At 45.1% G+C, this 22,802-nt stretch overlaps 6 protein-coding genes across 6 annotated transcripts; 3 read left to right on the top strand and 3 right to left on the bottom strand.

Annotated features, from left to right (window-relative positions):
• The first annotated feature begins 5,020 nt into the window (after nucleotides 1-5,020).
• LOC6538505 lies at nucleotides 5,021-6,314 on the top strand. Its single transcript, XM_039375479.2, has 2 exons — nucleotides 5,021-5,596; nucleotides 6,051-6,314. Exons 1-2 carry the CDS (start codon nucleotides 5,305-5,307, stop codon nucleotides 6,062-6,064), a joined length of 306 nt encoding a protein of 101 aa, XP_039231413.1. The 5' UTR covers nucleotides 5,021-5,304; the 3' UTR covers nucleotides 6,065-6,314.
• Nucleotides 6,315-7,044: 730 nt separating this feature from the next.
• On the bottom strand, nucleotides 7,045-8,882 carry LOC6538506 (fatty-acid amide hydrolase 2). Its single transcript, XM_002098992.4, has one exon. The coding sequence runs from the start codon at nucleotides 8,744-8,746 to the stop codon at nucleotides 7,175-7,177; it is 1,572 nt and encodes a 523-aa protein (XP_002099028.3). The 5' UTR covers nucleotides 8,747-8,882; the 3' UTR covers nucleotides 7,045-7,174.
• A 468-nt stretch (nucleotides 8,883-9,350) lies between these two features.
• On the top strand, nucleotides 9,351-15,126 carry LOC6538507 (dihydroxyacetone phosphate acyltransferase). Its single transcript, XM_039376389.2, has 4 exons — nucleotides 9,351-9,614; nucleotides 11,202-11,787; nucleotides 12,073-13,349; nucleotides 13,408-15,126. The coding sequence occupies exons 2-4, from the start codon at nucleotides 11,217-11,219 to the stop codon at nucleotides 13,738-13,740; spliced, it is 2,181 nt and encodes a 726-aa protein (XP_039232323.1). The 5' UTR covers nucleotides 9,351-9,614; nucleotides 11,202-11,216; the 3' UTR covers nucleotides 13,741-15,126.
• Nucleotides 14,858-16,921, bottom strand: LOC6538508 (putative GTP-binding protein 6). The gene is made up of 4 exons (XM_002098994.4): nucleotides 16,680-16,921; nucleotides 16,176-16,626; nucleotides 15,677-16,117; nucleotides 14,858-15,614 (listed from the first exon to the last, which is right to left on the bottom strand). Exons 1-4 carry the CDS (start codon nucleotides 16,919-16,921, stop codon nucleotides 15,162-15,164), a joined length of 1,587 nt encoding a protein of 528 aa, XP_002099030.1. The 3' UTR covers nucleotides 14,858-15,161.
• LOC6538509 (transmembrane protein 141) lies at nucleotides 16,915-17,407 on the bottom strand. Its single transcript, XM_002098995.4, has 2 exons — nucleotides 17,203-17,407; nucleotides 16,915-17,147 (listed from the first exon to the last, which is right to left on the bottom strand). The coding sequence occupies exons 1-2, from the start codon at nucleotides 17,315-17,317 to the stop codon at nucleotides 16,951-16,953; spliced, it is 312 nt and encodes a 103-aa protein (XP_002099031.1). The 5' UTR covers nucleotides 17,318-17,407; the 3' UTR covers nucleotides 16,915-16,950.
• Nucleotides 17,408-17,721: 314 nt separating this feature from the next.
• LOC6538510 (transcriptional regulator ATRX homolog) lies at nucleotides 17,722-22,653 on the top strand. The gene is made up of 4 exons (XM_002098996.4): nucleotides 17,722-17,882; nucleotides 18,217-20,217; nucleotides 20,365-21,246; nucleotides 21,307-22,653. The coding sequence occupies exons 2-4, from the start codon at nucleotides 18,255-18,257 to the stop codon at nucleotides 22,398-22,400; spliced, it is 3,939 nt and encodes a 1,312-aa protein (XP_002099032.1). The 5' UTR covers nucleotides 17,722-17,882; nucleotides 18,217-18,254; the 3' UTR covers nucleotides 22,401-22,653.
• The last annotated feature ends 149 nt before the right edge of the window (nucleotides 22,654-22,802 follow it).

A 22,802-nucleotide genomic window follows, 5' to 3' on the forward strand; every position in this document is an offset into this window, starting at 1 on the left:
TTTGCTAGTTTTTGAAATTAAAAAACTCTTCTTATCCGGGAAAAAAGCAAGTGAGTAGGGACTAAAGACATTATGCTTTATGCGAGTGCAACAGTGCGTATGCGTGCTAAAAGTCCTTGTACTTCACAGATGCAATGGCAGTTGCAGGAAAAGCCCATTTTTATGCATGAATATTAAATTGCTGGTTTCGCTTTAAATTATTTTTCACCATTTGCTAGCTTTTTTTTACAGCTAACTTTTGGTATGAACACTTAACTTAACAACTTAAATTTTAATATAAAACAATTCTCTACTCTTACAAATTTTTATAGAATGCAATAGAATCGCTTTCGAAAGGTGAAAAATTGAATTTGACTCAAGGTCTTGCCAAACTTTTCCAATTCAATTTGAGACGTCGGACATGTCAACACACGGCTTTTCCAAGCAGTTATTTCCAAAGGAAAAACACAACAGACTTAGATTTGCAAAAGGGTAAGGCCCACACACACTCACAGACACACACACACACACACACACACGAGCCAATATATACATATATAATATACACGAGTACACATAAAATTGCATTACAAACACAAATACGGGTAGTACGCGTATAAAGCTCCGGAACACATTTGGCAGTTACTGTCACTCAATCTCCATTAAGTCCATCCCCAACACCTTATTGAATTTTATTGTAAATTGGAAAGAAAAAAAAATTGCACCGACTGCAAAAGGCCAAATGGGAGCTGGAAAAACCAGGCAAAACGAACAGCAAACGTGGCGCAAAGATTTGTGGAAAAAAAAGAATGGAAAATGGAAAAGAAAAGGAGAATATATGGCTGGTGTTTGCATTGGGACTGAAGTTTTCAATTAATTTGCATAAACTGCCAAACGATTATGTAATTTGTATTCGCCACATAAATTATCACGCAATGCAAATAGTTCTCAAATATGCGCCCCCACAGACAGCAAGGACTCAAATGGGCGGAGGTCCTGCGAGAAGGAGGGTCGGCTTATTAGAAGCGCATGAAACGGCCAACTATCAATAAATTACCAACTGGGGCGTGGTAACTCTAGTGTCCCAAAAACCACAAAAGGCACTCGCATTAGAGTTGTAACTTTGCTGGCTCTTTTGAACTAGAAATAAATTAGTAAATTGAATGTAATATTTTAATTTAATTTATTAAACATTATCCTGCCATTTAGCTAGGTACATAAAGTAGTAAAGTAGTTTATTAGGAACATAAAATTTTGATATTTTGTATAAATAATTTGTAAATAAGATTTACATTAGATATTTTATTTTTATATTAAATTCATAATTGTTGCATACAAGAACTAGCCTTAAATGACTATCAAAATTTTATAAATAATTTTTAAACATGATTTATAGAATATATTATACTAAATTCATCTGTTTGCATACAAGAACTAGCCTTAAATGGCGCAAGGAAATGAATATGTTACCTCCAATTCCAATCAGTTTATCAACCACGAACCGAACTAGCTCCTTTGGGGGCCTCAGCTCCATTCGTGATGCCCTTTGACAAATTTTTGGGGCTCTGGCATTTGGGTTGGCTAGGTGCTTTGCCAGGGACCGCAAATTTTATGCACGTTATAAATCACGGCCAAACAACGACGACAGCGTCGACGACGACTGCAAAACTGTTCACATTAATTGTTGCAACGTCATTTTCGGGCCTATTGTGTTTTGGCCAACACCACACCCACACCCATTGCCATTGCCATCGCCACCACCAGGCCAAAAACCCATCGCAGCCAAATCCCCAACTCACATTCGGTGGAGCTGGCCAATAAAAGGCGCATTCTGTATGTGCTCCAGACGCCTTTGTGTCACGTGGCAATTTTCGCAAAAGGAATGCCAACAATGTAGACGTTTTCCCTACAGCAAATAATCAGGGGGCCAAAAAAATTGAAAGTCCAACTACTTTATACTCGTTTTTTTGACTTACCCGAGTGCATAAAAAACTGCTGTTTAGTAGCTGGATTTGTGGATTTGTCAAAGGCTCGTCGACGAAACGCGATACTGAAATTCTGCTCATTACATTATAACAATGAGTTTTAAGCAGATGATTCAGAATCTAATCAATTTCAAAACAGGAAAGACTCACATTATTTCACAATTTTGTTTGCCAGAGATTTATCTTTAGTGCATTCATTTTCATTCGTCGGCATATATAAGTCGCAAAAATATATTTTTCTCAGAATCATTTCGTTATTCGCTCACAATGTTCGTCTGTCGCTATTCTGCCGCCATTATTGGGATCTTTATCCTGCTCCTTGGATATATTTCAAGCCAACCCATCGTGCCCTCATGGATATTCGATCCTGAAAAACTGGAAAATACTTCCCGAGAGAAACGCGCCGTTATCTTTTCTCACTATCCATGGGAACATAATTACAACTCGAAAGAACAGTAGTATGACATCTGGAAGTAGTTTAAGATATTTTCTGAATGTGTAATGCCCCATTAAACTTATATTAAATGTATTAATACAAAAACGATTTAACGATTCGTTGTTCATTTGTGCCCAAAAAGGAATAATATATAATATGTAAAAATAAAATAAATAAAATATGCAGACGTCTTAGCAACTCGATATTCGCAGATGGTCAAACAAACAGAGGAAAAATTTGAACAATTCCGTCTTTAATTGCTTAATCACGAAGCGATAAGAAACATATGATTTAAACTAATAATAAACATCGACTTGGTATAATTTTAAATACAAAAATCGCATGTGAGAAGGCGTAACTGATTTCGCCTTTGTGTCACGTGGCAATTTTCGCAAAAAGAATTCCAACGATGTAGACGTTTTCCCAACAGCAAATAATCAAGGGCCAAAAAATACAAAGTCCAACTACTTTATACTCGTTTTTTTTTGTTTGTGCTCCGCATAGGCAAATGGTTACTTGCCGGGGTGCATAAAAAACTGCTGTTTAGGTGCTGGATTTGTGGATTTGTCAAAGGCTCGGCGACGAAACGCGGATACTGAAAACCTGCCGCGTTTTTTTCCTGCCCATATTCGTAATTTCACATTTGCGACACAAAAGAGCAAAGGATATAACTACCAGTTTATGTTGACGGCAAAGGAATGCCTGAGTTAATGGGGCTGGGATTTTGCATTGGGCAATATACAAAATATTGCAAAAAATGAGCATAATTTTAAAAATTATTTCGATCTTAACTTAAAAATCGCAGTACACATAAGAGCTATTTAGATGCTACTCGAATAAGATAGAAATATTATTTTCGTATATGTAATGCGGGGAAGTATTAACCATTTAACAGCTTTGCTATCTTTTGCAGCCCAGTCTGTACGCATATGTCCATATTTACATACCAACTTTCGTAGCGTACGGATGCGTATCCATTGTTAAATGATAATACCGGCAAATACATAAAATGCAGGCCCAAACACTTGAAAGCAAAGTTATGAACTGAGGTGCTGGGGGGCCAGGCGGGTGGCCCAAAAAAACAGCAAAAGGGCGTCGTTAATATTTCAAAAACAGAAACGAAACGAAAACACGACAGAGACATAAACACAGGCAGAAGCGACAAACAACAGGAGCAGCAGGAAATGGGAGTTGTAATCTCGAAATACTTGGACAATTGCACAAGGAGCCCACACTTGAGTTTTCCGGGTCCATTCGGAATATTAAGGCATATTTGCCGCTTGGTCAGCGATTCGGGGCGGAAAGGTAAATGAGTAAGTGAGACACAGCCAAGCAGACGAGACGAGGTGAAAAGTCACCTTCGTGTGGCACTGAATTTATGGCCAACAAGGACACCTTTGGTTAATCAGGCTAGGGATACCCTGGAGGACTTGTAGATTGCATGCCAACCAGTCAAGTTACCAAAAAGTCACATACACTGTACAATAATTATTTTATTAAATAATATCTCCGAGTTCAAAACTTAGAATATGAACAAACAAGTTTCACCAAAAAATGGCATTAAAAACAAGTTGTTATTTTCAAAGCTTAGTCCATTGCATAGTTTATTAATCTCTGTTATGAGTTGTTATTTTCAAAGCTTAGTCCATTGCATAGTTTATTAATCTCTATTATTAGTTGTTATTTTCAAAGCTTAGTCCATTGCATAGTTTATTAATCTCTATTATTAGTTCTCGAAACAGTCGGTTGTATCTATGAGTGCGGTGCAAGCTTCCAATCGAAATTAAAATACCTTATGGCAAGTGTCTTAGGAATGGGTGCTCAGGATTGCAACTCCGGGAAAAGGATGCCCAGGATGTCAAGGATGTGTGCGTGTGTGAGGACAAATTAATTGTTGACAGCGCGACATCTTCGAACCCCCCAAACTGCGTTCCATACAGGAAGTTGTGGGTTAAGTGTTTCCTGACACCAAACGCATTTATCACCGCCCTATCAACAAAGTTCAGAGGTCCCACCAGAGCTATGGGTTGACCATGATGGCTCCGATTTGTCTAGGCTAAAATTCATTTCTTTCAATTTAAAAATCTCTTTCAAGTTCCCGTGCAGGTTAAAAAAATATATAGAATTTCGCAATGGCATCATAGCAATGAGTTTGAAGCTGATGATTCAGAATCAAATCAATTTTAAAACAGGAAACGAGCATCCATTTAATGATTCAAATTATTTCTTACAAATTTTTTTGTTAAAGTATTAATTTTAGAGCATTCATTTTCTTTCGTTGGCATATATAAGTAGGAAAATATATATTTTGCTCAGAATCATTTGGTTTTTCGCTCAGAATGTGCGCCTGCTACTATTCTGCCGCTATTATTGGGATCATTATCCTGCTCCTTGGATATATTTTCAGCCACCCCATCGCGACCTTAAGCATATTCAACCCTGAACTACTAAATCTCACCACAGAGGAACCCAGCGTTTTAAACTCTTTGGGTGAAGTACCATTTTCAAAAAATACAGGATCAGATGAAACCGATCGAAGTGAAAGTAATCAAAATTAGTGCAAGAGTAATGGCATCTTTAAATGTATTTTAAATGTATTAATAGAAAAAATGATCGTTTAACGTGTATGATGATTGTGCTCAAAAAGGATTAACATTTAAAATGTAAAAATAAAATAAGCAGATACGATGGAAAAATTGACTGACTAATAATTAACATATACGAATAATATGCGAATAATTTAAAATACATAAACAGAATGTGAGAAGGCCAACTGATTACCAGAGATCACTCCCAAAAAAAAAAGCCTCGAGTGCTCTTTCTCTCTCCCATAAAAGCAGATTTGTTTACGATTTCATAAACAAGCAGATCATACGAACAGAATCACTTAGTTGGCGTTTCAGAATGCACGCGACTTTAATCTCGGCTCTTGGGACAGTATATCTGCTCTACCTGTTCCTGTTCCAGGTACACCTCACGGCACAAGCCACCGTGAGTCCTTCGGTGTACGATCCTTCGGAGGTTGACAACACCCCGGAAAAAGGGGTCGAAAAGTGTGCTGTATGTCCTCCAAGAGCGCCAACACGTTTTACAAGTCAAGTAACGCCCAGCACCAGAATGAATTCAAAAAACACAAAAAGAAAAACACAAAAAGAAACTACGACCACAAATATCTACAACTACAACTATTTTAACGGTAAGGAAACTTTGGTTATAATCAAATACATATGCAACCGAGAAACAATATACGAGTATATATGTACATATATCCAGCATCAATTAAGCAAAGCACTTATATAGTTGCAATATTATTCTCCTTTTCAATGTGTACGCACTCGTCGTCTAATTACAACTAACTCAACCACAGCGCCGTAAAGCTAACTCAGGCAGAAAAGACAATTCCCAGATCAGACAATCCCAGATTAGATTGCCCCAATCTAATTTCCGCTAATCAATGAGGCTTTTGCTTATGTCCATATATGTATGGTCATGTTAAATCCATTATCATGTATACAATTGTATGTATGTATGCATGTTCCATTTGTCGACTTATGTCCATCAGAGAACGTAAAGTATTATATAGGAGCGACAATGTTTTGTTTTCATTTTTAATCAATATGTATGAATATATTTTCTTTTTTATTCGATAGTCTACCAGTACTGATTACGAGGCAGACGAGTCCACGATGTCCCCCTGCACAATCGCAAAGTCCACTGACTGACTCTTCGTTCTCGAATCGCTTATCACGGAGCCGTAAGCAACAGGTTTTGAGCTGCTGAACGCATGCCCATAGGCCACAAGTTCAGTAGACTAAAACTTGTTTAAAATCAAGGTCCTTGCACAACATGCTCTTATCAAAATGTATGCATTATAAGTGTTTAATAACATTAAAATATAAAATGTACGATCCTTATTTGAGCGTGTTTTGTATGTGGATAAGGAAGGCGCCATAAAAATGCGCCGCCAACTGTTTCAGCACACAGTCTGCCTTCTGGAGTCACCATGATCGCACGCATCGCGTTTTTTATTCTTCCTGTCCTGTTCATTTGGAGTCTGGTGGCGATTGAGGGACTGCCGAACACAGAGGATTCCCGGAAGAACCTGCTCCGCCAGGACGACCTGTTGATCAACTGCTGTCGCAGCCTCAGGATAACTGATCCCAGCAACGATTGCATGTCCTGTGAGGACCAACTCAAGGCCATGGATCCAGTCACCGAGGACTCGGGCGATGTGCCCAAAACTCCACTGGGAGTTCCGTGTTCTCTCACTCATAGAGGATGCATTGGAAAACAAATTGCTTAGGCAGCCGGTAACAATCAATCATCAATTTAATTTGGACCAAAACAACAAATATCAATAAATATTTACTCCATAATAAAGCATAAAGCACAAATAATTATATTCATACTTTTTGCAATTCTGTGTACTACAAATTCTTTTGTTTAAAATTTGAATATGTAGCGTATACTATTTGGCGACATAATTTGAATATGTTTATCGATTGGGCAGCACTGTGCATTTCGAAAGAGCTGCCACATCAACGCACAGCTGATTTTGTTATGGTTTGAAAAGTGAATCAATTTAAAAGATTGTTGTAAATTGCTTTTAACCACCCAAAAGCAAGTATGCTCAAAAAACAACGATTAAAAAAGAGAGCCACATTTATTTATTTCCTGTAACAAAGGCCACAAGCGACAGTCTCCAGCATTACCGACACCCTAAGTTCTCCAACAATAACATATCATATCGATGATCATAAACTGAAAACATATACTAGTTCTTCAGCGGAAATGGAGGCACCCAGCCGCCAAAAGTGCGCTCCAGTTCCTCGGCGACCGCCAGGCAAAGGCGATCGTTGTTTGGATTGGCCACCACTTGGATGCCCAGCGGCATGCCCTTGGAGTCCAGACCCATGGGCACCTGTGTGGCCGGCAAGTGGAGCACATTGAAGAGGCTGAAGTACGCGAAATCATTGAACTTGATCAGCGGATAGTAATGGAATGGCGCTGTCCGCGGAGAACTGTGGAAAAACAGCACACCATCGTCGCCGAGCAGCTCCTGGACAGACTTCCGGCACTTGGCCGTGGCTTCCCTCATCAGCTTCTCCTTTTCCTTGGGCAGCACACTGTCGATCAGGCCATAAATGGCCGCCATGCTGTAGTCACTTTGTCCCAGGATCTTCTTGAAGAGCTCCACGAATGGATTGAGTTCGGCGCCGTTGCCCAGCAAAAGATTAAAGTTGGCCGGCTCCTGGGTCATCCAATAGCGCCACATCTTGCCGGTCAGCTTGGTATTGGGTAGGTCGGCGTGTCGCACGTCCTTTCCGCTCACGCCCTCGAAATGTTTGCGTATCTTGTACATAACTCGTTCGGTTTCCCGGCTGATAGGATTGCACTGAGCCATGCCATTGGAGGGCACATAGAAGTAGCGCAGTCGCTTTAGATCCACCTTCTCATCCAGTTTTAGTTGGGATTTCAGCGATGGCTCCACCAGAACCCGCATCATGGGCAGTAGATCCCGCGCAGAACGACTCATTGGACCGGCACACACCATTGTTTCCTTTTCCTTGCCGGTTCTGAACGTGCAACCGGCCATATTGACCGCACCGGATGTTGGTTTGTGCCCGAAGATGCCGCAATTGAAGGCCGGTATGCGTATGGAACCGCCAATGTCCGTGCCCAAACCGAAACCCGTACAGCAGGCGGCGATCAGTGCGGCCTCACCACCCGATGAACCGCCCACGGAACGCCGCAGATCGTACGGATTGTTGGTGCAGCCAATTAGCATGTTCCTCGACTCAATCCACTTGTTGACCTCCGGCACATTGCTGGTGGCAATGATGATGGCGCCACTTTCCCGCATCAGGCGCACGCATTCCGCATCCGTGGTCGAACGTTCCGATTTCCGGCTCAGCAGGCCCAAAGTGTGCAGCTTGCCAGCCACAGCGGTGCTATCCTTGGTGGAGAAGGGCACGCCCAGGAAGGGCAGACGGCGAAGCTTCTCATCGCTGTACTCCTTCTCGTCTAGCTTGCGATCGATTTCGCGTGCCTGGTCCAAGGCTTCCGGAAATGGACCGTCGACCACCGCATTCAGATCCCGATTAACGCTCTCGATCCGCTCACAGTAGGCCTTGACTATGTCGTAACTGCGCAGCCTGCGTTCCCGTATCTGTTGCGCCAACTCCACGGCGCTCTTCGTAATCAACGACTGCTGTTCCAAACTTGGTGGACCCGCCACCCGTTTGTGCTCGCCCAGATACCAGCCCAGCACGAACTCCAGCAGGCGATCGCTCAGGATGTGGACCAGTGCCAGCAGGGCAGACAGTACGTGGCTCCAAAATGACATGATGACGCCGTTTCCAATTTCCGCTGAGTTTTGCACTTTGCGCAATGCATATGCAAACCGAAACCGAGCCAATGACCAAAACCACTGTGGTTGCGATAAACCCAAGACGTCGGGTTGCCACCCGATATGGTGGAAAGCTGGCGCGGCGAGCTTTGCCGCCAAACCAGTTTCAGTAGCAGGTACAGTGGGCATCGTGTAAAGTGGATTTTTTATCTTGCACACTGGTTGGAATGTTGTAGAAACCCAAAAACTATTTGCTTTCTTAAGCTCAATTTGCAAAATGAGAGGGAACTAAATACTTGAAATATTTTGTCATGTAAACATTACATAATTAAAAAAATAAATACATTTTCATTTCTAAATAGTTACTCCAATTTCATGAAATATTCCGATATAAGTTATACGCCCACCAAATAATAGTTTTTTAAACAAATTTTCTGTTTTTTTTTAAGTTGCTGCTGCAAAAACTAAAACCGATAACTTATAACGGTAATCGAGCGTCCTTGCTGGAATACCACGCACATCGCCCCGGCTCGCGCGCATGAACAGCTGAGCGCGGAGGCCCCCCAACGCCCCGGTCGCATCGTGCAGAGGCCGCCGCGCACTCACCCAGCCGTCAAATCGTCGAATATCGATTCGCAGCTGCTGCAGATGTTTTTTGGTCAACAAAACAAAACAGCCGCCGCTGCGCCGCCGAGCAAGCAAAAATACGTGAAAGTCGGTCAGAGAGAACCCGAAATAATCGCGAATTGTGAATTAAATGCGCTAAAATCGCGGTGGCCCAGTGCAGTGCGGAAATAAGGTGTAAAAGCCATTCAACTTGCAGCCCCAGCAGCTCGTATTGAATTTTCGTATTTGAGAGTGCAGTGTACGTAGACCGGTAGCTCGAATAGCAGATACCCTGCGTTCGGGGTTCGCTCACCCCGATAAGAAAAGCGGCCGCAACTAATCAAAAAAGTTACGCTGTTATCTGCACAGTGAATCATTACTTAATTGGCATTGCTCATAGAAAACGACCTTTCTTGATAATTCGATAGTGTGTGCCATACGTAACGCATTAGTCAGCATGCCCTTGCTACCCTACCCCGTCGGCGGGTAAATAGAAAGTTAGCGAACATACATAACATAAATGTGCATTTGCCCAGTTATTTACCATTTTTGCGTTATTTACCACTTGCAGGCGCCTATTTACAGCGAAAACCAAACAAAAAGCGCATTTACAAGCCGTGTAAAATGGCAATTACCGGTTAAAAGGCTGAAAAAAAACAAGTGTTAAATGCTACCTACTAACAAAAATAAAATGTGGAGTGTGCGTTTGTTTGTTTGCCTGGGAATCGGCGCAACTGCTCATTTTCCAACGCATTTCTTATTAATTCGACTGCCCAGTTGCCATGCACATTTAATTCCAATTTTTTTTTTTTTCCAATTATTTTTCCTTGGCATTATCTTTGCCACTCGAATTTAAAGGGTGTGTGGTTTTATGGCTTAGCCAGTGCTGTTTTTTTGCCTTTTTTTATGCCCGCCCAGGTGTTTTGGGCTCACCTGATGAGTGACGTTATCAGCAGAACTGCGAACGTGTCGTGACACGAGCGTGCGTGTCTTTATTTGCGCAGTGTATCTTTGAGATAGGTCAGCAATCTTTACAATCCCAGTCCCAGTTTTACGGCCACCACTTAAAGAAAAGTCGGGCACTGTGTAGCGACCCAAAAATGCCATATAATTCTAAATTTGTTTTATGTACATTTAAGTATCTTAGCTGAGAGTAAAACTGAATTTAAAAGGCCAAAATAACCATTACAACCTTATTGGCATACAACTAAGTTCATCATGCCACCGAAAATGACAACCAATTAGAAAATTCACAGACTCGGCTTTAAGTTAAGCGTTGTTTTCTTTTTTTTATTATTAACTTAAGGCTTTATCTGAGGGTAAACACGCGCTCACCTTTAACACGCAACATTCGCGGCTAGCCGCTGATTGCCTTAACTGCTTATGAATCCGCCAGATAATCAACCTTTGGGATAGCAAGGCACTCAGAAAAACTTATACCTTTCATGCACACGATCCCTTGGAGCAATGAACCTGTAATCTATCAGATACAAAACTGCAAGTGCACTGCACATTTCACAATTCCCACTAAATTCTTTTTCAAAACAATTCGTTTCAATTTTAGTGTAAATAGGTATCAGATTGTTACAGTTCAAATAATATATATGCTTATTGCTGCGACCCTTTGCGGTACACATTTTCTTCCAGTGCACGCGATATCTCAGCAAACAGCGAGTTTATGGCAGTGTGTTTGTGTGTCATGTCTGTTAAGTGGGGCCGCCTGCTTGACAGTTGATTCGTCAAATAGCAGCGCACTCGACGCTGTTTTCCCCTTATTTTTTTGGTCAGTCAGCTACCTCTAGAGATTCTCATTGGATCCGACGCACGTTCTTTTCCATTTCCACAGGTGAAGCGCAGCGCGATGGACAGGAATCCAGTGAGGCGGTCGGCAAACGGCGCCGTAGCAGGTGCAGGTGAATCCAGTGAACAGGAGGAGCAGACGACGTCCAGTAGTGCCGCCGAGTACATGAGGAATTTCAAGAACATCATAGCGCCGGGAAATGAGGCATCCATGACCAGGGAGTTCAATCCGCAGGTGGCATACGAATTCGAAAAGTATCTCAATCCGCAGAAGCTCAAGCAGCACGTCCTCAAGAGCGAGAAGCTACGCTCCATACTGGAGCACTATGCCAAGGAGTCGGGCACGCCGTTGAAGCAGATGGAGCGACAGGCCAGGGCGATCATCGATGAGATCGGTCTGGACCGGAATATGGCCATCATCCGGTGGTGCGGCATAGCCATCACGGCAATTGGCAAGCGCATCTGCGATGGATTCTATGTCAACTCGGCCAGCATGGCCAATGTGCGCAAGGATATGGGCAAGTGCCCGGTGCTCTACCTGCCGAGTCATCGCAGCTACATGGACTTCATCCTGATGTCCTACATCTGCTACTACTACGACATCGAGATACCAGGCATAGCAGCCGGCATGGGTATGTATCCAAAGCTATGAGAAGATACGTACAATCTTGCGGAAAATGTGTTAAAAATATTTAACGCGTTTATGTGTTACGCTAATTATACGCTACTTCACAACTGTGCTTGCCAAGTAATTAGCATGAATTAGCATTTTTGAGTGTCCACGGATTTGTTAATTTTTGTGTGCTGTTTCTAAAATAGTCGTTAACATTCTTAACTGCCCAATAATATTAATTGTTATTAGCAGGTTAATTGTAAAGTTACTAATTATATCCGTTATTTATGGTTTATTTTTATAGATTTCCACTCCATGTTTGGCATGGGCACCATGTTGAGAAAAACAGGAGCCTTCTTCATGCGCCGCAGCTTCTCCAACGATGAGCTGTACTGGGACATATTCCGGGAGTACATGTACGCACTGGTGGCCAACTACCACATCGGCGTGGAGTTCTTCATCGAGGGCACACGCTCCAGGAACTTTAAAGCCCTAGTGCCCAAAATTGGCCTCCTTTCGATGGCTCTGTTGCCCTACTTCACCGGCGAGGTTCCGGATGTGATGATTGTGCCAGTGAGTGTGGCCTATGAGCGTGTCCTGGAGGAGCAACTGTTCGTCTATGAGCTGCTGGGCGTGCCCAAGCCCAAGGAGTCCACAAAGGGCTTTTTCAAGGCCCTCAAAATCATCGACGAGCGATTCGGCAAGATGTTCCTCGACTTCGGCGAGCCCATCTCTGTCAAGGAGTTCTTCGGCCACGACAGTGCGCAGCGAATGCAGCGGGCAGGCGTGGGCGGTCACCTGCAGAAGTTGAACCGCCAGGAGGTGGAACTAGTCAAGCAGCTGGCCAATGAGATCATCTACCAGCAGCAGCGACGCATTGTCATCTCCACGTTCAATCTGCTCAGCCTCTACTACGCCAGTCAATTGTACGCCCAAAAGAGTGTTACCCTCGACGAGCTATCACGCGGTGTTCTGCATCTAAAGCGGATCTTCGAGCAGCTGGGCGCCCATGTCAGCACGACTCCCAGCAGCATAAAAGCGGATGTGATCGATGCTGTGGAGATACACTCGAATATTTTATATTTCGCGGCGGGGCGATTGCAGTTTACGCCGATGGCAGCCAAGCAATTGGCGGAACAGATCGATGTTAAGCGCCTGAAAGCACATGCCCTGTGTCCACAAACCATGGCGGTGGCTGTGCCCATGCTGGCACTGCAGCTCTACATCAATCCCTGCATGTTCTGGCTGGCCAGACCCGCCTACCTGCTGCTGGCAGCGCTCAAGGAGCAGAGGAAACAGGAGAGGCAATCGACGGACATCTCATACGATGCCAGCTTAGGTGCCCTGCATGCGCACGTGTCCACCATGGACGCACTTTTCCAGCACGAGTTCATCATTGAATCGAATCGCGAGGCAGCCGAGTTTGAGACGCATCTGCAGCTGCTCCTGGACGAACGGGTTGTGGAGGTGGAAAGCAGTGGCCGGATCAAGGTGCAGGACAATGAATGCTCCCACGTCATTCTGGCCGCCCTGGCGCCATTCCTGTGCCTCTACTACCAGCTGGTGGTCACGTTAAGAAAGGTGCGTAGCTTCTCATATCTTGGATAAATACATATTTGAAATACATACTTTCTTGCAGATCCCTTTGGAGCTGGAGTTCAGCAACAAGGATCTGCTGGTGCGCGTGCAGCAGCATGTGGAGCAGCTCCTGCAGCAACCCGGCGCTTCTGCCTCTCATGTGCACCCGTATTGCCTGGCCCTGGACAATCTGAACATTGCCATTTATGCTCTGATCCAGCGGGGCTACCTGGCGAAGTGTAGAGAATCGGGGCAGATGAAGATCGCATCAAATCCAGGAAAGTGTCTGCGAGAACTAGAAAACCAGCTTCTGGAGTACTGTCAACTAATGCCATTTGCTCAATACTCGACGGCGGCCAATCAGCAGGCCCAGTTCCACATAGCCAAGTTATAACTGGCAAACGGAAAGAGGCCGGCGGGGGAGGCGACAAGGGAGCGGGACAGCGATTCGAGTACCGATCCCCAGTTGAGTCCCAAACAGTGTAGTACAATTACAATTTCATTGCCCATGCAGTTCATCCAGTTTGTTGTCGGCCTGCTCAAGAATTGTCGCATCATCTGCATCCTTTTCTTCATTGTGGTGGTGGCGCCGCTTTGGCAGCTGCTCCACTGGATCATCGTATCCACCCACTCATTCACGTAGGTTTATGGGGTGTCTGGTTAGGATGGGTCGATTCTAATAGTATCCTCTTAGTATCCCGCCTAATGATTATTTATATTGGCATAATTAACATTCCCTATTTTCCACGTGCTATTTAAGATTTTTAGATAATGTACATAACGATTGCCATTTATGAAAAGTCAAAAGGGCTCATCAAAATATAAATATAGAAAATCAATGCTAGGATAAGATTGCCCTACAGTTTTTTGACTAGCGAAATCGATCCATCCTTGAGTGTGAGTGTATCTGAGTGCTTAGAGAATCTTGAAGCCTAACAACTGATATTTTATGTCCAGTTCGCCATAAAGCAAACGAAATTCACCAAACCGCCAAGACATACACTTGCAAAAAAGTCGAATTTCTAGCAAAAAATGTTGTATAGATAAGCCGGTTAGTGGTAGATCCCATCGAAATATATATCCCATATATTTTTAGCCGAGGAATTCGAAGAAATGTTGCCAACAAAAACGTAACATTGAATGCACACTCACATTTTGAACGATGTTTAAACAAGCAAGTCACTGCTTATTACTTAGTTGAGATTTCAAAAATGCTTCTTTAACTAGCTTCGCAGTTTTGTAAAATTCACCTGACATAAATGGGTTTAAACTTTTTAATTTTTGCATTAGAGTGATGAACGCATTTTTGTTTAATTTTAAGGCATTTTATCGTATAGGTTTCTCTTAGTTTAAGCTGGTGTTAAGTTTGTTTCAGTTTTGTATCTTAAGTTGGTTACGCTCATCAGCCATGCACTATTGTTTAAATATTCCATTGTGCCAATATTAAAGTCAGCACCACACAAAGAAAAATAAATAAAAAACTTGCCCTAGTTATAAACAACAACGGTTGATACGATATCTGATCCCACAAGGGTTTAGTTTCGATTATTTCTAGAGAAAATAACACAGCACAAAATGTCAGAGAAGTGCAATACAAATATTATGCTTAAATATATTTTTAGAGATTGTTTCGTTTTTAATTTTTGGTAGATACTTTTATATTTGTATAGAATTTAAAACAAGAAAAGAAAACCAATCCTAACTACACCCGCTAATAAACCAACAAAAACGAGAGCAATAATAAACATTTAGTCGGTGCCAGTTGCGCCTCAGAAATTTATACGAAGGCCTTCGAATTCCAGGGACTTGTGTGTGTCAGCGACAGAACTGTCGCTTGAACTGATCCAGTGTGCGTTGGCTGATGACCACGTGCATCATGAGGCGTTCGGGATTCTCCGCATCCGCTGTCGTTTCCACCACGGCTGCGTTTTTATAGAGCCAGGCCATTTCTGGTCCGCCGCTGGGCACTCGCATCTGAAGTTTTCTTCGCCCGGTGGCGCTCAATATCTGCTGCTCGATGTCAACCAGCAGCGGTTCCAATCCAGTCTGTGTTCTTGCTGATATATGATGCACGGGGTCTGCAGACGGCTGAGCCTCTAGGGAAACAAGATCGCATTTGTTGTACACATTAATGATCGGCGGCAACTGGCTGGTCGTGGAATCTCCGCTAGCCACGTTGAAAGCCAAGGAACGAAGCGTGGCCTCCACATGGCTGCGCTGAGCAGCGTGACACGGGTGTGAAAGGTCCTGGACGTGCACAATTACGTCCTTGGGGGATAATAGGTTGTTATATATAATACTTTTAATACAAAAGTAGGAGGTTTACTTACCGCCAGCATGGCGTCCTCCAAAGTGGCCACAAAGCACTCGAACAGACCCGTTGGCAAATCGGACATAAAGCCCACCGTGTCCATGTAGATCACCTCCAGATTGCAAGGCAAACAACCGGCATGAGCAGTTACATCAAGGGTGGCGAACAACTGATTCCTGGGCTGCAGTGCATCCTCGACTGTGAGAGCCTTAATCAAGGAGGTCTTGCCAGCATTTGTGTAGCCCACCACGGCAACAATGGGATAATTTTGCTGCTTTCGTTTCTGCCGTAGCAACTGCCTCTGTCGCCGGACACGATCCAGTTCCGCTCGCAATTTTCGCTCCCTGGTGCGCAGAATCTCCTTTTGCAGATCGGTCAAGGCGTATCCTTGTCGACGCGTCTGCGTCACACTGGCATCCTTAGCCTGCGCCCAAATGTAAGGCAGCTCAGCCATGGCTACCTATAAAACATGATAAGTGTTTAATTGGTTCTAGCGCTTATTTAATAATTGTAGTAACCTGTAGTTTGGCTTCAGCGCTGGTGGCGTGCAGTCTTAGTATCTGTATAACAACGGAATAGCGATCCATTACTGGCAACCGAAACTCCGCCTCCAGGAATCGTTTTTGGGCGAACGATAGTGTTCCCTTGCTGACGAACAGGCAAGTTAGCTGCCGTTCCTGTCGCAGTTCAGCGACCAGTTCCTTGAGTTCCACCAGCTTTCCACTGCCAAAGAGGGTCTTCTTTTCGAGGCTTTCCAGGGGAACCTTAAGAGCCCTGGCTACCTGCCAGTTGGGCAGGGAGTGGATCAGAGCAGAGGCCTCCGCAAGTTGATCCTCTGGCCGGACATCGACGGGTGTGTTCTGCCGTTTTGCTGCCCATTTTACGTAAGGTTGAAGGATGAGCACTTGCTGGGAGCTGGCTATGTCACGGGTGATTCTCATAGCTCCTCCAGCCACCTCATCGTAGGCACTGAAGTAAAAGGTAGCTTATATCTTATAATTTTCATTGGTTTTAAGACCTACCGATCATCTAAAAACCGCATATCCGCCAGATCGCTACTGGCTGTCCGCTCCAAGTCAGCATCCTCATCCTCCTCACTTCTTTGACCTGCCTGTATTTGGGCCTCAAAGAAGCTCTTCCTGTTGCGGATACCCTTAACTCCTTGATGTTGGGTGTACTTGCAGCGTGCGGGCATCTCCACAATCGAACGTACTTGCAGAGTCCTGGTGCTGGCCAATCGGGAAAATAGTCGAAGAGCAGACATGACTAAAGCTAATTGGGATTTTGAAGGTGTTAAAAGGTTTCCTCTTTGAGCACGGAATGCTTGTCCTCAAAGGCCATCCACGCCGCTTGGCAGGCTTTGGTGCGTGTCGATGTGGTTTGGTAGGACACTGCGGTGGCCACCAGTGAGGAGATGAGTATGTTGTACTTGCTCGGGTAGCGAATTCGGGACTGCACGATCTTCTGGGCGAAATAGGTGCCGGAAAAACCTGTAATATGCGCATTTATTATGCAATTATCAAAGATCTAAAGCTAAGTACGCACTTAAACAAAATGTGGCGAGCCCTGTGAAAAGGGAACGGGTCATGCAATCCATGTAACCATCGAATCCGGGATGCTTCTCGCGCTGCTGATCCTTCAATCGCTTAATATCGTTCATAATAAACAGTCAGAAAAATAATTAAACTTTTATTTTCATTAGCTTTTTGCCGGTGCGCGGAAATCAGCTGTTTGGCAGAGATGGGTAATACCGTTTGAAAATAGTATCGATTTTAAGTTTTAAGTCGATTGTTATTACAATTTCTAATACCTTAAAATTGTAATTTTTAAAAGCGCTTCGATATTAATAAATATTGCATTTGAAAATAAATAGATTGCCATGCTTTCTTCGTAATAAGAGCCTTCAAAAAAATAATTAAAATAAATATTTCTGATTTTAGTAACGTTTATATAGTATTTACTTTCTATATTCTGTTTATAGGAAATTAATAATACGAATATTTAACAATTTGATTTCAACCGCCACGGCCCGATATCATGAGTCAAGCCACCGATAACAGCCCGCATCGATAACTCGTCCGGCGGCCTGGCAACCCTAAAGAGTTTAGTATACCCAACTTGCAATTGCGGCGGCTTCACGCTGAAAAATAACAATTAAAGGGTCGCGAAAAGGAGCAGAAATCGAGTGGCAGGACGCGATGAAGCGCCCACGCAACCAGTAGCAGGTGAAAACAGCTGAAAAAACCGATCTAGTGCTTATATCCATGTGTAAATTGAAGGGTTTACGGATAAATAATAGATGTATCACTGGTGCCGAAGCCACACACAAAAAAAAAAAAGAGAGACAGACGCAGATTGCAAAAAAAAAGGCGAAGAGAGCGAAAAGAGGAAGAGCGATAGGTGGAAAGAAGCAGAGGAAGCGAAGCGAAGAACGCGCGGCAAATGCTGACAATAAAAATATCAGAACGAACGAAAAAAAACAAGAACATTACCTTTTGCAGGGTTAAAAAGCACAAAAACACAAAAACCAGTAACGCAACAAAATCGCCTTTCTTGCAGATCTTTGCAGTGCTGGGCGGACAAACAGCCGGTTACCTATGGGAAAGAAAAACCCCAACGCCCGTCACACAGATGCCGCAACACCTTTGACCACAGACGACTCCAACTGCTCATCCGTATCTGGGCGCGAATCCGCAACAGAATCGAAATCGAAGTCAAAATCGGAATCTGAATCTGAAACTGGGACCGAGTCCTTGTCGGCTAGATCGAAAACTAAGCAGTCCAGAACGCATCAAAATGTCAAAGCATCCAGAAAGGCCACAATCAGTAGCTCCAGTGATTCCGATTCCGATCAGGCAGTAGCCAACAGTTCAGCCAACGACGAGGATAAGGAGCCCGTTTGCAAAATACGCATTGTGCCGCTGGAGAAACTGCTGGCCAGTCCCAAAACCAAGGAGAGGCCATCCCGCAGCAGCCAACAGAAGAACATTACGATCAACGATTCCAGTGACGAAAAGCCTGTGAAAGGAAGCAGTAAGCTTGTGTTGCCGCCTCGCAAAAGTCGCAACAAGAACGCTTCTATTATAGAACTAAGCGACAGCGAGGAAGAATCTGAAGGCGAGGAACCAACACTGGTGGTCAATCCTTTGCGCAAAGAAGCACAACAGACGAAGCCAGAGAAGAATAGCAGGAGGGCAACCAAGGAAGCCACCACATCAGCCAGGGCAGGCAGAAGCGTCAACGGCGGACGAAGAGGATCCCTGTCCAGCGAAAGATCGTCCAGAGCCAGCTCCTCCCGAGCAAAATCACCGCCGAGGCCAAAACGCTGTGTTGTGCGCTTAAAGCGAGTCAGTCTGACCAAAACGAAACCCGCCCAGAAGTCAAAAACAATGAGCACGGATTCGGAAGAGGCGGCCACCACCTCGAAGAAGAGCAGGCAAAGGCGCTCCAAAAGCGAAAGTGAGGCTGATTCAGACTATGAAGCACCAGCAGCGGAGGAGGAGGAGGATGACAGAAAGTCGTCTGGTGATGAGGAGGAGGCCGAGGAGGCGCCTAACAGCAGCGACAGCGAGGTGATGCCCCAAAGGAAGCGGCGACGAAAGAAGAGCGAATCCGACAAGGGTTCCTCCGACTTTGAGCCCGAGGAGAAGCAGAAGAAGAAGGGTCGCAAGCGCATCAAGAAGAACTCAAGCGGCGAGAGCGATGGCGACGGAGATGATGACAAGCAGAAGAACAAGCGCAAGCACATTCGCAAGATCATCAAGACCAAGGACTTGGATCTGACAACCAAGGAGGCGGCCAAAGAGGAGGATGACCGAAGGAAGCGTATCGAGGATCGTCAGAAGCTCTACAATCGCATCTTTGTGAAGTCCGAAAGCATCGAGATCAATGAACTGGTGCTAGACTTTGACGAGGATTCCAAAAAGGCCCTGTTGCAGGTGGACAAGGGACTGCTGAAGAAGCTGAAGCCCCATCAGGTGGCTGGCGTGAAGTTCATGTGGGACGCGTGCTTTGAGACGCTCAAGGAAAGCCAGGAGAAGCCCGGTTCCGGTTGCATTCTGGCCCATTGCATGGGTCTGGGCAAGACCCTGCAGGTGGTTACCTTGTCGCACACGCTGCTGGTCAACACAAGGCGAACCGGCGTGGATCGGGTACTGATCATTTCGCCTCTAAGTACGGTCAACAACTGGGCACGGGAGTTTACCAGCTGGATGAAGTTCGCCAACCGCAATGACATCGAGGTGTACGACATTTCGCGCTATAAGGACAAGCCCACGCGCATCTTTAAGCTCAATGAATGGTTTAACGAGGGCGGCGTCTGCATCCTCGGCTACGACATGTACCGCATTCTGGCCAACGAGAAGGCCAAGGGTCTGCGCAAAAAGCAGCGTGAGCAGCTCATGCAGGCCCTGGTCGATCCCGGCCCGGACCTGGTTGTCTGCGACGAGGGACATCTGCTCAAGAACGAGAAGACGTCCATCAGCAAGGCTGTCACCAGAATGCGCACCAAGCGCCGGATTGTCCTTACTGGCACCCCACTCCAAAACAATCTCAGAGAATGTAAGTATGAAGGGCAACGACAGACTGCTTATCAGTTTCAATACTTTTGAGCATAAACAGGGCCACAAGAGGTTACTCTTATGAGACAGTAGGGATTTCCCCAACGAGCTTATCACGAATTGTTATGAAATCTATGTTTCCCCTTAGATTACTGCATGATCCAGTTTGTTAAGCCGAATCTGTTGGGCACGTACAAGGAGTACATGAACCGTTTCGTCAACCCGATCACCAATGGTCAGTACACCGACTCCACGGAGAGGGATCTTCGCCTAATGAAGCACCGCTCACACATTCTGCACAAGCTGCTCGAGGGCTGCATCCAGCGGAGGGACTACTCGGTCCTCGCACCTTATCTGCCGCCAAAGCACGAGTACGTGGTCTACACGACGTTGTCGGAGTTGCAGCAGAAGCTGTATGGCTACTACATGACCACACATCGGGAGCAGAGCGGCGGCGATGTAGTTGGCAAGGGCGCAAGGCTTTTTCAGGACTTTCAGGATCTGCGGCGCATCTGGACGCATCCGATGAATCTGCGGGTGAACAGTGACAACGTGATTGCCAAACGGTTGCTCAGCAATGACGACTCCGATATCGAGGGCTTTATTTGCGACGAAACCGACGAGGATGAGGCCGTATCCAACTCTTCGGACAGCTGCGAATCCTTCAAGTCGGATGCCAGTATGTCGGGACTGGCGGCAAGTTCGGGAAAGGTGAAAAAGCGCAAGACTCGCAATGGTAACGCTGGTGGCGGTGATAGCGATTCGGATCTGGAGCTGCTGAGCGGATTGGGTGGAGGACCCAGTGTCCAGAAGGACGACCCTTCGGAGTGGTGGAAACCCTTTGTCGAAGAACGAGAGCTGAACAACGTGCACCATTCCCCAAAGCTGCTCATCCTCTTGCGGCTACTGCAGCAGTGCGAGGCCATTGGTGATAAGCTGCTCGTGTTCTCACAGTCCTTGCAGTCCCTGGACGTCATCGAGCACTTTCTTTCGCTGGTGGACAGCAACACCAAGAACTACGAGTTCGAAGGTAAAGTCGTTATCACTTTCCATTCATAGGAAGTAATATAATTTGGTTTTACTTTCGCAGGCGATGTGGGTGACTTCAAAGGTTGCTGGACGAGCGGAAAGGATTACTTCCGATTGGACGGCAGCTGCAGCGTGGAACAGCGCGAGGCCATGTGCAAGCAGTTTAACAACGTGACCAACTTGCGCGCCCGCCTATTCCTCATCTCCACACGGGCCGGTGGACTGGGCATCAATCTGGTGGCGGCCAACAGAGTGGTCATCTTTGATGTCTCCTGGAACCCCTCGCACGACACCCAGAGCATATTCCGAGTATATCGCTTTGGCCAGATCAAGCCGTGCTATATTTATCGTCTGATTGCCATGGGCACCATGGAGCAGAAGGTGTACGAACGCCAAGTGGCCAAACAGGCTACAGCTAAGCGTGTGATTGATGAGCAGCAGATTTCACGGCACTACAATCAGACGGACCTTATGGAATTGTACTCGTACGAGCTGAAACCCAGCACCGAGCGTGAGATGCCCATTCTGCCCAAGGATCGATTGTTTGCCGAGATTCTCACCGAGCACGACAAACTGATCTTCAAGTACCACGAGCACGATTCGCTGCTGGAGCAGGAGGAGCACGAGAATCTGACGGAGGAGGAGCGCAAGTCGGCTTGGGCCGAGTACGAGGCGGAGAAGACGCGTACCGTTCAGGCGTCACAGTACATGAGCTACGATAGGAATGCCTTTGGCAACCAGGTGATGGGCCAGTTTGGCAATGCCTCCGGCAGCGTGACCTCCAACAAGATCTTCGGCTTCCGGTCGGACATACTGCTGCAGCTGCTGAACATGAAGATATCGAAGGATCATCAGGAGCTTAACCAGAACCAGGTCATTCAGCTGGTGCCCACCTATCTGCAGCAGCTGTACAATGAGATGAACAACGGCGATCCCACCATGTACAAGGATCTCCTCAACCTGCACTCAAATATTGTCCATCCCAGCGGGATGTACATGAATCCGCTGCTCTACGCCAACCAGAATCCCAACGCGGCTGGCTACAACCAGGGCACTGGTGGTCCGCCAATGGCGGCCGGTTCGGTGGCACATGGGCCACCAGCAGCAACACCTGCTCCGGGCTTCGAACCGGATAAGGTATACGAGATCGACTAAATTACAAAATACCCGAATCGAACCAATGCAGTGGTTACACTCTTTAATTTAATCGTAGGTAATTCGTCGACCTTGTCGATATTTCCTTTGGACTAAAGTTACAAATGTGGTTTATCCTATCTAATTACAATTACCAATTACCCATAACCGAGCGCATAAGATTATACTTTCGTCAACTCAGTTAAGTTCAAAACTGTCCTAATTCATGTGTAGACTTACATTAGATACAAGTAAAGCAAAAAGTAAAACAAAATATACAGCATCTGATTTAAATGCATATTTACACGATATAGATCATGGCTATATACAAAACACTCTGCGGATCCGGCTAGGAGATGCAGACATCTATTTAACACGCGACATAAAGATAACAAAAATAAATGGCACAGATATTACAATAAA

This window comes from Drosophila yakuba, chromosome 3R, assembly GCF_016746365.2.
Source record: "Drosophila yakuba strain Tai18E2 chromosome 3R, Prin_Dyak_Tai18E2_2.1, whole genome shotgun sequence".
NCBI lineage: Eukaryota > Metazoa > Arthropoda > Insecta > Diptera > Drosophilidae > Drosophila > Drosophila yakuba.